A 13,881-nucleotide genomic window follows, 5' to 3' on the forward strand; every position below is an offset into this window, starting at 1 on the left:
CGAAATTCTGGTCAGTATTTACCAAACATATGATTGGTATTTTATTACGATACCAAAGCCGGTATAGCATAAACATCCGGTCACACTGGCAGTCTGTTTGTTATTAACGTGTTTTTGCGCAACTTCAGGATGAATACAATTCGTCCTTGCGGTTGTAAGGGCGTGCGCACCTGCTTGAGCTGCGAACAGGACTTTCAGATAGCGAAGACCTCGCTACAGGAGCAATTCCAGCAACTGGAAGCTTTGTCCTACTGTATCCAGTGCGATCTTCTGCAGCCCGGTTGGGATACCAATCAAGTCCAAAAGGATCATGAAAATCACAAAAAAGATGAGGGCCTCCCACTGCCGGGCATCCTGGTGCAGGAGGAATTTCTTAGCGTGGATGAGGGCGCCCAACTTATAGCCGACTTGGATGACCTGCCATGGGACATCTCGCAGAGCGGCAGGCGAAAACAGAACTTCGGACCCAAGACCAACTTTAAAAAGCGCAAACTGCGGTTGGGTTCCTTTGCAGGATTCCCCAGGACTACGGAATATGTGCAACGGCGCTTTGAAGACGTTCCCCTTCTTCGTGGCTTCCAGACCATTGAACAGTGCTCCCTGGAGTACGAGCCCAGCAAAGGAGCCAGCATAGATCCGCACGTGGACGATTGCTGGATCTGGGGCGAGCGTGTGGTCACTGTAAACTGCCTCGGCGACTCAGTGCTCACTCTGACGCCGTACGAAGTCCAACAACAGGGCAAGTACAACTTGGACCTGGTGGCTAGCTACGAAGATGAACTATTGGCGCCTCTGCTGACAGATGACCAACTTGCAACTTTTGAGGGAAAGGTGCTGCGCATACCTATGCCAAAGTAAGTTGACCTGTTTATTGTCCACTCTTCTACGTAAATTTACTATCCTTCCTTTGCAGCCTCTCCCTGATAGTTTTGTATGGACCAGCGAGGTACCAGTTTGAGCATTCTGTACTACGCGAGGATGTCCAAGAGCGCCGCGTTTGTGTAGCCTACCGGGAGTTTACGCCCATGTACATCAATGGAGCAGACATCCAGAAGGGAGATCCTGTCCGAGAGAAGTCTCAGATATTCTGGCAAATAAACTAGCAAACAAGATCAATGTAACTATGTAATATAATCTTTATTAGGAGCGCGGATTATCACGATCCTGACTGGCTGGCCTGTAATCCAGCAGTGCCACCTGCGCGGGCAGCTGAACTCCATGAATTTTCTTTAAGTGAGCCCTTAGATTGCTGCTGGTACTAAAGTGATTGGAGCAGACGACGCACTGGTGATGCGGATGCTTCTGCCGAATATGCTCATTGAGATCGCGAACCTTGGCGAAGGCGGTGGTGCAGTACTTGCAGACGTGCGAATTGCGCACATGAGTTTTCAGATACTGAGGCGAGGCGTAAGCCAGTGGACAGTACTGGCACTTGTAGATGGCCTGGCTGCCACTGGGCTCCACGTCTAGCAGGCGATTGGCCTCGTTGTACTCGTCCAGGTTATAGTGTTTCAGTTCGACGGCAGCATAGTCCACGGTGCGGATTTCGTATGCTGGGGATTCCAGCTGCTCCAGCTGAGAGTCGGATAGATCCAGTCTTGGTTGGGCTGTGGTGGCAGGTAAAAACTCGGAGACAATCAGCGAGTCTTGGTTGGCCAGCCTTTGAGAGGGTTTCGGACCGCTATCCGTCCTTCTCCTCGATTGTCTTGTTTCCGTTGGACGATCGGGTTCTAGAACCACATAATCCAGTGGTACAAATTCCTCCAGCATCTCGAATTCCTCATCAGCCTGGTTTTCGGGCTCTTCCTCCGCTGCGTCCATCTTAACTTGGCACATTTCTACCTCCGCCTCGTTGTAGAGCTGCAGTAGCTGCTGATTCGCGAAAGTTAGCTTCCTGAAGAAGGCGTACTGCTGCAGGCAATCCTCCAGGCAATCATTACAGATCATGGGCAGCTCCTCAGTAAGATTAAGTGCTATGTTCTGTTGAATATTAAACGTATTTAGTAATGTTTGAGCCATTTCGAGAGTCTTACCCAGCCGAACATGGCTTCTATCAGCTGGAGGACTGTCTGATCCGAACTGCCGCTGCTCCTGTGCTCCCGTATATCCACCGAAGCGCTGTCCACGAAGCAAATGCGGCACAGTTTGCGCAGGTCCATGGGTTTTATTATTTAATTAATGTGAATAAATTGTAATGTAAATATAAATACATTCAATGAAATACAAACATGTAAACAACAGTGTGACTGAATACTGTTAGGTTCACGTTCTTCAGAAGTTATTGCGATGAATATAATTTAGTATGTTTCAGTATTAGTATTAGTATTTAGTATTGTGGCAGTCCAATTACGGTCGTACTGCATTTTAAAATCGATGACAAGCTGTTACTTTTCAAATCTTCAAAAAGAGAGAATAAAGAATAATGTTCTTAAACATATATCTCCCCAAAGTTTGTAATTAAAAAAACCACTGGTCGTTTCAATTCTCTTTTCAAAATAAATATTTATTCAGTTTTTTGTGTTTTTGTTGCAATCATGTCTCTCGATTTTTAATATTAATTTGTTTATTATTTAAATCAATTAATTCCTTGGTTTTTCACTTAAAATTATTTATTATCGTCAATGTGACGAAAGTTATTTGTCTGCCAATAATTCTTATCGACAACAGACTTTTTGCTAATTTTTTTGGTTTTTGACTTAGCCATTTCCTTTTTTACATGCATAATATTCGGGAAGATTTTATGGTTTTCTTTTTCGCGATTGGCAATCGACAGAAATTCAGTAACGGTTTAATAATTATGCAATTAGCTATTTAAATTGATGTGGTAGTTAGACTTGGGACACAGGCGGAGTCTTGGATTTGGATTCGGGTTGGCTGGCAGATTTCTGCTCGGGTCAGTTTAGTGCTAAACATTCGCGGTTTATAGACTAAGTTTTTGTTGTCGTTTAGTTAAATGCTAATTTTAAATATATTTGCCTTGTTTAAAAAAGTATTTCTCGAATCGGTTTTTAATGCGCTATTTATTGTGGAACTCTGTTTAATTGCCCTGGGGGGTTTGAGAACATGCGGAGTGCAATTGAAACGAAACTCGAACTCTTCGGTTTGCTGATTTCTTTATTTTTTATTTTTTGTTTGTAATACGAACAATTCGAATGCTTTCATTTTTCATTTTCCATGTCTGACTGTGTGTGTTTTGGGCGTGTACCAACCGTTTTGTAATTAGCTTTTTGCATTTCGCGATTGCGTGTAACTCTGATCAGAGGAAATTAGTTAATACTTGCAAAGTAGGTAAGTCGTAAGTGAGTAGTAGAGTTTTCAAATGAAAAAGCTCTTGGCCTTGCTACAAGTTTGGTTTAGTGGTAATTTCATTTTCATTATCAATTTTAAATTCGTTTATCGTTTTAGTTTTCGCCTTCCCTCTCGCAACTGCACTATCGCATTAACTTTATCTCTGGTAATCGCTGAGGTCGAAGGTCGACCTCTCCTAATGTAGGACGCTTAGTTTATGGCTCCTTTTGCAGGTCACCGCATTTTATAATTGCCTAGTTAACGCTAAATTATTATTACTTGTATTATACATAATCTCGTACATGTAGAGTTCAATCTTTTAAAGAGTGTAGAAAATGGTTTGCTTCTTAAAACAGCTTCTTTTTATCAAAAAGACATCCATACACATATACGTAGTTCTAATTATGCGCCTAGCTGCTCAAAGATTAGCACTAAATTAATTATAAAAAAATTAAATTTAAAATGCACACACCCTCCGCAACTCTCTCTATCTCTCCACATCTTATTCTTATTCTGATTCTGATTGTGAAACTTCAACTCAAGATCTCAATTTCAACTGGAATTCGCACCTCGAAAAACAACAACCTCATGGGGACAGAGCAGTTTTCGGTAGGATTACCCATCGCTCTGGGCGCAAGTAAAAGTCGTCTCATATCAAATCTAAATTTAAATGTACCTAAATGCAAATAAACCATACAAAGTGAGTGTATACACATTAAACGCTTAAATCTGATCTGCAGTTCCTTCAGTTGATTTAAGCACTCGATTGGATTCCTTCTGACAATCTGACATTCTGAAATTTTGACATCGGGCATAGTGGCTATGTATAGGGCCGATCTGGTTTATCCGTTAAGTAAACTTTACGTCTGGCTATCAAAAGTGGTTGCTCGTCACACAATTCTGTTAGAAATTCTCTTTGGCAGGACGAAAATAAGAAAATGGGTTCGTTTTTTTTTTTGACGAGGGGAGTGGGGAGTGCGATTAACTCGGCAGTGTTTCTATGCTTCATCGTCCTTCGATCATTATCGTTCTCATTCGACAAGGAGGTAGGTTTTTCATTGATTTTGGTTTTTGTGTAGAAAACATTCACGTTTCAAGGTTTCTTAGGTGGGTTCCGGAAAGAGTGTTTGAGTTCGTCTTTTTGGGGGCTATACCGTAAATATCACTGTTTTGCTTTGTGTTTCTTTTTTTGGGGGGAGAGCAGAGTAAAGTAGACAAAATTCGAAGCTCGTTTCTAGGAATACACAGGGGTATACGTGAGTACATAGATATAGACAAAGAGAACTCATCCGAAAACTATGCGAAATTTCCAACAAAATTGTGATTTTATCTTGTGATTTCGAGTGGCATTTTGTTAGGATCGGTTGGTTGGTTTTTATGGGTTTTGCTTAGTGGGTTTCTGTTCTTGCGCTGCTTAGCTTCTTTTGCTTAGTGTCTTTAGTTTTGCTCGATTCCGTATTGTTTTATTAAAAATATATCCATATATATATATTTATATATATGTGTATGTATATATGCGGTGATATATGTGTCATAAAATATATATACACCTGTTGTTCTTGTATTGCTAGTTCGGTTTTGGGATCTCTGGTTTTCAATTTCCGTTTATTATTACTTTGACTAATTAATTGGTGACCATAACTCGGTTTCATTCGCCCTTAATGCTTACTCAATTCGCTACAATATTTCAACAATAAATTTTCTAAAAACATGATGTTCAACGAACATGCTTCCCCTTCCCCGTGTTCGTGAATGCGTCTTTTAAAAATTAATTCAATTCACTATGAGTATATGTATGTATATATAGACCTTTGTTTATATCCATTATTATGTGTCAGTTTGTTACCATTTACAATCAGCTATCTTGCAAATATCTCTCCAAAAGCGTTCCAAAAGATGTAAAAGTAAAACCGAAGTGAGTATGTAATCAAATGGGATTTCGCAAGGGTTTCTTCACTGGGATCATATTTTGTTTGCAAACTGGAATGAAGGAAATCAAACAAAATAGTGTTGGTCCACGTGATCCCGAAATGAAAACCGAAAGCGAAAATATTAGAGCTCAAAAATGCAGACAACAAAGGGTCATCAGACCGTAACTTTTACCCCTCAATCCCTCAACTGTCCTTATGTGCCTATCCTGTTTTCGTCCTTTCCTGCGAATAAATGGTTTCATTCCCTTGTTTTTGCATTTGTCAATTAAGTGCTTCAGTGTCGGTGTGTCTCATCTGTACGTGAGTGTGTTGCCATTTTAAATACATATCTAATGTCTCATAGGAACAATATCTTATACATATATCATATATCTTAGGTGTAGCTGTGTCTGTGTGTTTGTGTGTCGTCTGCTCACCTTACATAAATTATAACAACTGAGCATATTAATTAACTTATAACTCTGTTATTGTACATACAATTACCTAGATGTATGTGAGTGTGTCTGTGTCATGTAACTTTTGAGTGTCCTGTCCCGCGATGTTTCCTTGTTGTCCTTTTCGTCCTGCTGCTTCTTTTTTTACGCTATCCCTAACCGAATTGTTGTTTGCTTAACTCTTATAATTTTGTGTGTGTGTGTGTAGCTTACTTAACACTTTTTCGGTTCTTGTACGGCAGTAATTTTTGCTTTTTTGTTTGGTTTGTCCATAAAATATTTTTTAGTACATGATTTTGTTTGGTTTCTTTTTTGTTTTTTTTTTCTTGCAACATTTTCGTTTTGCTCTTTGTCTTTACTTAAAAATGTAATTAACAATTTTTTGGTTTTATTTTTTTTTTGTAGTTTTCTTTGTTGTTTGTTTGCTTTGTTTTGAAGCAGCTTTGCTAGTTTTTGGTTTTTGAAAAAGAACTTAACTAGGCATCTCCCGTCTGCCGATGCTTCCGACGTATCCGTAGCTTAATGGCCTAATTCGAGCGTCCTTATTGCACGATTATGTGCGGAGCGGAGAGCAGCACCGTAACCGTTGCAATAATCGTGAAGAGCGTGAAAACAATTAAACAAAATCTGTGGAGTAGAAGAGCAAGCAAAGCGCTGGGTTAGCAAACAAATCAGCAGGGCTGCCAAACAAAATGGCGGCCGGCAGTCGGCCATCTTTCAATATTTGCGCCACGTGCACGGGTGAGTGTGTGTGTGTGTGTGTATGCTGTTGTATGCGTGCGTGCGTGAGGCACTGCGTCTGTGTGCGTTTATCCCGCCGGAAGTCGTGTGGCCTTATTGTTTGACGTGCACAGCAGGCGCCTGTCAAATGCTGCCGGTTTTGGTTCAATAAATTCACACCCATTCGCGAGTACATATCTTAAAGTCCATTAGTGTGTGGGTGAGTGCGGATGGATAGTGGTATAGTGGTTGGAAATATTACAAAGCAGTGCTCTATCAGATATTATTTCTAAAAGTAACTTCATTCTGATAGTTAAATGTTTGTTTTAACAAACCGAGGGCATTTTTACATTCTTACCTATCCACAACCATTGCCGCGAACTTCCAATCGCCGATCAATTCCGCTTCGTCGTCAGCTTTGCGCATCCGCGCCGTAATAAATTGCAATTCTTTGAGAATTAGATGAAGATCTTTGTGATTGCAGCCGATGGCCGTGTGGTGCTCCTCCACCGTTGTGGGCCGACCGAAGCTGCTGCAGATTTCAATTTACATTTTAATAAGGAACACTTAACTCTTAATTAAGAGTAGAACTTACGCCGACGAGCCAATGGCGGTCTGGGAGCCAGATATTGTGTGCCGGAAGTCGTCGTCGATGTCGAGGACATTGGCCAGCAGCGACTTGGAGGAGCGCTCCTTCAGTTCCAGCTCCTTCATGCGATTGCTTAATAGTATTGTTTTGCGTGTGATCTTGCGGCCGGGTCGACCCATTCGCAAGATCCAGGGCAGCCATTGTAGGAAAACGGACTTGATCTGGTTATGGAGGAAGTACGGCAATCAAACGGGGGAACAGTGAGTGGCATAAGTGATGGGGGACTCACCCACGGTGGCATCTCGTGAATGTCCGCTGTGCGATGGTGGTAGTTGAGCACCACTACTGTCAGCACCACCGACGATGCGACCATGAACATGATGCAATTGAAGTAGGTGCCTAAGGATTCAGGTGCGGAATTTTGGGTTTGCGGATGGCAGTTTGTGGGGTGAACAGAGAGCAGAGAAAATGCCTATATTAGAGTGGTGCTCTGGGGTCTCTCAAAATCATCAAAACACTAAGAACAGAAGCTCGAAATAATAATTTACAAAAATAGTACAACATTACTTTAGTTTAGCTTCATTTCATGAAAGACTTTGGTTAGATTTACGATTAGAGAAAGTAGCGTAATCAAAATTACTGTGTTGTTACAATGCTGTGACTACGTTACGTTACGCACGTTACTTTACGTTGCGGATGCTACTAAGTAATGCCTAGTGAAAGCCACTACGTTTGGATTATTACTAAATACTTTTAGGTTTCATTCTCTGCATGCACTTTAGTGTGAATTGTTTTGATTAAGAGTCATGCGCTAGTATGGCTTTAGGAATTGAAGACAAACTCGAAACAGAGGACAGTAAAATCCCTCTATATTGGTTATTTTGAAATGTGATCTTTTAAATCTATTAAATCTATTTTATTGATAATACTCAATTTAGGCTATGCCAATATGTTATTTTTGAGACTTTACTGTCCTTGCTCCTTCTACTCTAAGAAAAGCAAGCAATTTGTTTGTGGACTGGGGTCATTGGTTTTCTGTGTCGGGGTATGTTAATTTTAAATTGTTCTAGAGAATGCTGGGAATCGATATTTTAATTGCTTCGGCGAACGGTTTATGTGTTTGCAATTGATTTAGCGTTTCTGCAGTTTACTGTATGCTCTCTGAATAGGTAATTATGATTGAGTAATCGGTTTCATTAGTTCATTGCTTTTAGTGGGCTTTTGATACTTGGGTTTGAGGAACAACGCCTAATTGCGGTTACCTTAAGCGAAGAATTAAATATGTACATAGCGATTCCGATTTGCGGACGGGTGGACTAGCGAAGCTATAGCACCCTCATTCGCAAAGTCGGATAAAGAATCGGGATAGAATCGAGTGTGGTTATCGTGTTAGTTGGAGTCTCTCGCAGAGTCAAAGAGGTTCAGCCAAAAGTCTAAAGAAGCGGAGGTTGTTCAGTTGGGTTCGGGTTAGTTTTCGGGTTTGGGGTTTTGGGTTCCAAAAATACTCTTGGTGGTTCATCATCTGCATCTCGTGTTTATCCAGTTGGAGTTGGATCATGCTCTTCATCGCTTAACATTCGTTTACCTACTTTAGTCGGTCTAGTTGGGTTTTTACAAGATTCACTTTTGATTTTTAGCGCAAACTTTCGTTATGTCTAATAAGTACTTTGTACAATCGTTTTTGGTTTTCATATTCATTTGTTTTTGATTTAGCAGCTAAAAGAGAGAAGAGTTTTGGTAGTTGTTTTTTTTTTTTAAAGCTCTAGAATTTTAATTTAGTTTGATTGGATGTTGATTGTTTTTGTTTTGAAATGATAAACTCAAAGTTACAAACGAGTCAATTGAAAGTTCGAATACCTAAGAGCGGTACAGCCTCGCTGGTTTTCGTTATGACATTGCCGACCAGCAGGGAGAAAACTGTTTGCGACAGTAGTATAGTGACACCTGCAAAATATTTGGTCAAATTTGGTCAGTTTCCGTGTGCAAGTGGATCGAGTGCAGGAAGTCTCGAAGATCGCAGTGGTTCTTCAGTCTCGCAGTTCGGTCCCAGTGTCATTGGTTTCTAATTGGGTTTTGGGGAGAACAGGATGGGGATACAGAGGCGAGTCCTTGATCAAATCGATCACAGAGGGTTAATATTAAATGATATTTTTTGGCTGAACCTTCTCGCAGAGAACACAACACACAAGTTAGCACACAAGAATATGGAGTGCCCGGTCTTCAAGCATATAAATATTTGATTAATTCGTTGTTTGTTGGTGGGGATGGTGGGTGCATTCCAAGTGGACAGTGGTTATCTGTTATCTGTAAGCAAACGAATCCGCGACCCATTTCAACAAACGAACACAATAAGCGGATATCAGCGAAATGATATTTTTGCAATACCAGTTGTGCAATCGAGCGATCAGTATATGAGTATATGTACATTATAAGGCATTATTCAATTTAATATTTAAAAGATTTCGTTCGCAGTTTGAGTTCTCAAAAGGTTCTCAAGCAAAAAATATCATTCCGAGAAATGGGTCAAAAAGTTTATCGAAGGTGAGGTCGCATAGGGTGGGGGTGGATTGGATATACGTATGTGATCGGTGGACTTGCGTGGGGTTGGGTGGCACAGACAATAGCTAAGATAGTTGAAGTAGCGTGTGTGGGTGGCTTCTTGTGGGTGGTTCGTGGGTGGTTGGGTGGTTGGTGGCTGGGTGGTCGTGGTCATGACTGAGAGTTTCCTGTGTGACGGGTGAGCGAGCGATAACGATAACGATAACGAGAACGAGCTTCAAGATGGTGACAGTAATCATGGACAAACTGAGGGTGAAAAATATATCTTCTTATTGTGACTGTGATGGTGGAGCAATGCAAAACTCGATTATCTATTCATGAGCGAGTGAGTTGGGTGGCGGTGATGGTGAGAGTGAGAGTGATAGAACCAAATCAAACACAAATCAAAGCTGTTAGCAAAAAAGTCAAATCATACAATACAAGACATAAAACTTCTTTCTTTCTTTTTTTGTAATAGATTTCTTTCTATTTATTTCTTGTGTCTTCAACGACGACATCATTTAGCATAGTATTTCATTTCTTTTCACAAGTATTATCCCAAACTCACTTGCATTGAAATCTGTCTCATAAGTATCTTTTGTAATTACATATGGGTTGAAATTGAGGGAGTGACGTTTTGAACGAAGCGAAAAGAGTACAAGCAAGGTGTACTGCAATACATAACAGTTATATTATATAGTTCGGATATATATTGAATACATAATCGTTTATTTAGTTTTGCACGAGTAGAATATTTGTAGAAGGAACTTGGCAAAACGACGCATCGATGAAATAGATTATTATTAAATTGGAATTTTTGAGTATATGCAAATTGGACTGGAATGAAAGGATAGTTAGTGTATCTATTACATCATCAACGCAATGTCGCTGTAGTTCAGGGAATTCAGTATATATATTGAAGGGAATTTGATCGATCATTTGTGCGGCTTCGTCGATTTTCGATAAGTCGAACTTCAACGAGGCTTTGAGGAAGAAGTTGAAGAGAAAGTGGAAACGGAAGTGAAGGAAGCATAGATCGGAAGTACATATAGATAACGATAGCATTTAAAAGACTGCCCTAACCTGTGTTCATTGCTGGCTAGCTGGGGACTTGTTGTTAATCTAAGCTGACTTGAATAAGAAGCAAACCAAAAAGATTGTCGATTGTTCAAATGAATATATTAGGATATAGGCGGAGTGATAGAGAGAGACAGAGAGAGACGTAGAGGCAACAGAAGATAGTATGATCAACTAAGAAACTGCTTCGATATATATTGTATTTGATATTATAACTTCAAGTTCAGAACGATTCAGAAGATATGGTGGGACAGAGAGAACGAGTTGGAATTAGAATTAGAATTGATTTGGTTTAGTTTGGTTTGGTTTAGTTAAGTTAAGTTAGTAAGTACTTAGCAAAGTTGCTGTAATTAGTAAACATAGTACGACGTACACAAATAACATTTAACAACTTTGTCACTTTAGAGTTGGATACTGTTTGACTTGGTTGGTTGGTTAGACTAATACTTTATTTAAGTTTAAATTCGGTTTGGTTTCTTTTTGGCTTTGGTTTGTTTGGGGATTATATATGCGAACAATTTAGCAATGTGTGTGAGTAATATAATCGTAATAGATATGTATATATATAGGTAACAACAATAACAATAATATTCATGAATATATATATGTAGTTACATATATATGTATATATACGGCTATATATACACATATATTTAGGCGTGTACGTGTAAATCATATTAAGTACTTTGTTAATTATTCTTTGGTTTTGTTTTGACAAATTTGAATATATATTTGCATTTGGTAAGTATGTTTTAAATGCAATCGCTACCTAACAAGGGGATTGCATCAGATACTTGGGGCAATGTCTCAGCTACAAGGTTGAGAAACACTGTGAGCGATAGAAGAATTGTAACTCCTGAAACAAAAGAATTTCGTTTTTGTTTTGAAAAATACAATAACAACCACACAAAAACAAATGACACAATCAAAATGGAAATCAAAAAGCGTACGTTTATGTATGTTCCAGTGTATCTGTATCTGTGTTTCGTGTATTCGTAGGCATATCGAGGACTTTGGCTGGACTTAGTTACACATGTATGTATGTAGGCTCAGTAGTGGGGCAGTATAGGTTCCGTGTCTTTGTATCTGTTCGAGGTTTGGGTTCTTTTCGCAGCGCCTTTCGGGCCGAACAAATTGGAGATTGACTTTTTGGATCTTTGGCTATTTAGAATTAGCATTTATAGGTATCATTGATCTTGATCTCTGAATGGAGGTGTGCTTGAGTGTGGATATGAGTATATGCCTGAGTATGCTGCGAACTCAAAATTGGAAACGGGGTCCAACAGAAACCGGGACCTGGAGGGGAAGTGGGTACATAAATGTATATATATAATAAGCTGGGGGAGCTCTTTCAAAGTTGACCCCAATGGTGTTTGGCTTGAATCTCTGAAGTAATTCCCTCTTTTACGTCAGATACAACTGACAGAATGGGCACACAATGTGCACAACATCTCAAAGTATTAATTTTTGCAAAAAAAAAGAAAGTAAACTCAACTTTTCAAGAGCTTAGTGGTTTTTAGGGGGCGGGGATGGTACCATCCTTCCAACTTTGACCCATTAGTACAGCAAAGGAGGGACTGCAAAAACTTTGAAAGTAGCGCAAGTTTTTCTTGGCCTGCGAATATTTGTAAATTGAACTCCAAGTCGACTCAAGGTGGCAAGATGGCAAGATGGCAAGATGGCACCCCCCTTTACACTTGCGCTACGTGTTGCCAATTTGCCACGCCCACGTGCGCGCCTCATTTAATTTGCTACGTGCCGCGGCGAAAGAGACGGCACGAGTGTGGAAGCGAGAGCGAAGACCATTATAAAGGGGCAAAACTCGCACATCGCATGCAAATCATTTTCCCAATGCCCCTCGGCCGCTGCTCCTCCTTGGAGGTTGGGAAGGTGGTTTCGGATTCGGATTCGGTTTCGGAACGGTTTAATATATTGATACATGACATAATATGAACGCATGATGGGCTCGACATCATGAACGATACGATATTATGTGGAGTTGCAACTCTACCATCTGATCAAATGGATCTGCATAAATGCAAGTTCAAATGTTGCTTCGATTTTGGTTTCGTTTAGGGTTTATCGTTTATCTGGAGATTCGTTTAGCTCTACGGTTCTATGTGGTTCGAGGGTTCGGTTTAGATGCCAGGAGTTTACGGGTTGCAAATGACTGGTGTTTGCTTTTTAAATATTGATATAGATACATTTCCAGGTTGTTGAGCAAGAAGACTAGATTAGTTTGGTGTTGTTAGTGGCTGGGTGGTTGGGTGGTTGGCTGGTAGTTAGTTGGTAGTTGTTGGTTGTGAGAATTCGATTCGTTTCTTGCGAATAAGTGGGTGCAAGCTCAAATAGTTCTTGCCGGAACAAGATGGAGAGATATAGTAGCTATTTGGGTATTGGCAAACTGATATATATATATATACTGAAGGAGCAAGAGCGAAATAGGGATAAGACAGAGTGTTGAGAAGGTGTTAAGCATCGGATTGCTTTCGTTTCTAGCCTCATTTTGTATTTTATTTTTTTTTGAGTTGCATGCTGCTGCGTTCGACAAAAGTTCTGGTTGTTCTTTTAGTGGTTGTTGGTGGTTCGGTGGTGTTTTTGTATTTTTGTGGTTCGGTGTACTTACGTCTGTTCATCGTGTTGTCTATTTACAGTGTTCGGTTTTTGTGGGTGATCGGTGTCGAAATATATATTTATATATATATAGGTATATAGTCATATGGTTAACATAGATGCTTAGTTTCGAGGGCAGCCCTGCACTGCCCCTAAGGCGCATTTGTACAGCTCTAGGGTTACAAACTGGTAAAGCTATACCTACCGCGATGCCTCTACAGTAACGGCTTTGATTCGTGTGCCCAGTGATTCGGGTTCTCTGGCCTAACTAGCTTAGCTATTCCTCTCTACCAAGCCAAGTATCAAAGTTTCGCTTTAACCGCCATACAAAATTCTATTATATCTGTCTAAACACTAACTTGTACACGGTTAACGCATTACGGAATCAGGGTATCAACTCTACGTGGCAGCATTCAGAGTTCTCTGGTGTTGGGTATTGCAATTGAATTTGAATTTTGGGCCAGAAGGCCGTTGGGATTGCGGAGGACTGACAGCAGCAACAGTGCCGGACATAAGTGTAAGTGCAACTGCGGCTGCCTGCCCTCGAGCCGAATCACACTGCAATCCTTCCACCACTTTCACTCTTGTTTCGTTTATGGTTTGTTGATGTTTTTGTCTGACCGGACCAAGAAAAATACCAAACAAAAAAATGGGAAACTGGTTAACTCAGCTGTTGGGCTTTTTTGTAAGT

General features: G+C 40.3%; 3 protein-coding genes across 5 annotated transcripts in view; 1 reads left to right on the forward strand and 2 right to left on the reverse strand.

Annotated features, from left to right (window-relative positions):
• The first annotated feature begins 64 nt into the window (after positions 1 to 64).
• On the forward strand, positions 65 to 1,129 carry LOC117151077 (alpha-ketoglutarate-dependent dioxygenase alkB homolog 4). Its single transcript, XM_033318321.1, has 2 exons — positions 65 to 854; positions 914 to 1,129. Exons 1-2 carry the CDS (start codon positions 130 to 132, stop codon positions 1,101 to 1,103), a joined length of 915 nt encoding a protein of 304 aa, XP_033174212.1. The 5' UTR covers positions 65 to 129; the 3' UTR covers positions 1,104 to 1,129.
• LOC117151076 (zinc finger protein 236) lies at positions 1,117 to 2,252 on the reverse strand. The gene is made up of 2 exons (XM_033318320.1): positions 2,034 to 2,252; positions 1,117 to 1,980 (listed from the first exon to the last, which is right to left on the reverse strand). Exons 1-2 carry the CDS (start codon positions 2,157 to 2,159, stop codon positions 1,141 to 1,143), a joined length of 966 nt encoding a protein of 321 aa, XP_033174211.1. The 5' UTR covers positions 2,160 to 2,252; the 3' UTR covers positions 1,117 to 1,140.
• Positions 2,253 to 2,546: 294 nt separating this feature from the next.
• Positions 2,547 to 13,881, reverse strand: part of LOC117145456 (acetylcholine receptor subunit alpha-type acr-16) — a 76,468-nt gene continuing 65,133 nt past the window's right edge. For 2 of the 3 annotated variants that reach the window (XM_033311135.1, XM_033311143.1), the window contains 5 exons: positions 11,347 to 11,433; positions 7,252 to 7,361; positions 6,969 to 7,183; positions 6,732 to 6,905; positions 2,547 to 6,280 (listed from right to left, as the gene is read on the reverse strand). In XM_033311135.1, the coding sequence (XP_033167026.1) occupies positions 6,196 to 6,280; positions 6,732 to 6,905; positions 6,969 to 7,183; positions 7,252 to 7,361; positions 11,347 to 11,433 (671 nt within the window). In that variant the 3' untranslated portion in view covers positions 2,547 to 6,195. The remainder of the gene's footprint in view (positions 6,281 to 6,731; positions 6,906 to 6,968; positions 7,184 to 7,251; positions 7,362 to 11,346; positions 11,434 to 13,881) is intronic. The other variant, XM_033311128.1, reaches the window with a different exon arrangement.

The sequence above is a fragment of the Drosophila mauritiana genome, chromosome 2L (genome assembly GCF_004382145.1).
Source record: "Drosophila mauritiana strain mau12 chromosome 2L, ASM438214v1, whole genome shotgun sequence".
Lineage (NCBI taxonomy): Eukaryota > Metazoa > Arthropoda > Insecta > Diptera > Drosophilidae > Drosophila > Drosophila mauritiana.

Coding starts and splice junctions, on each gene's coding strand:
- LOC117151077 (XM_033318321.1), top strand. CDS start 130: ATGAATACAATTCGTCCTTGCGGTTGTAAGGGCGTGCGCACCTGCTTG. Junction 855..913: donor CTGCGCATACCTATGCCAAA/GTAAGTTGACCT, acceptor CTTCCTTTGCAG/CCTCTCCCTGATAGTTTTGT.
- LOC117151076 (XM_033318320.1), bottom strand. CDS start 2,159: ATGGACCTGCGCAAACTGTGCCGCATTTGCTTCGTGGACAGCGCTTCG. Junction 1,981..2,033: donor TAGAAGCCATGTTCGGCTGG/GTAAGACTCTCG, acceptor AATATTCAACAG/AACATAGCACTTAATCTTAC.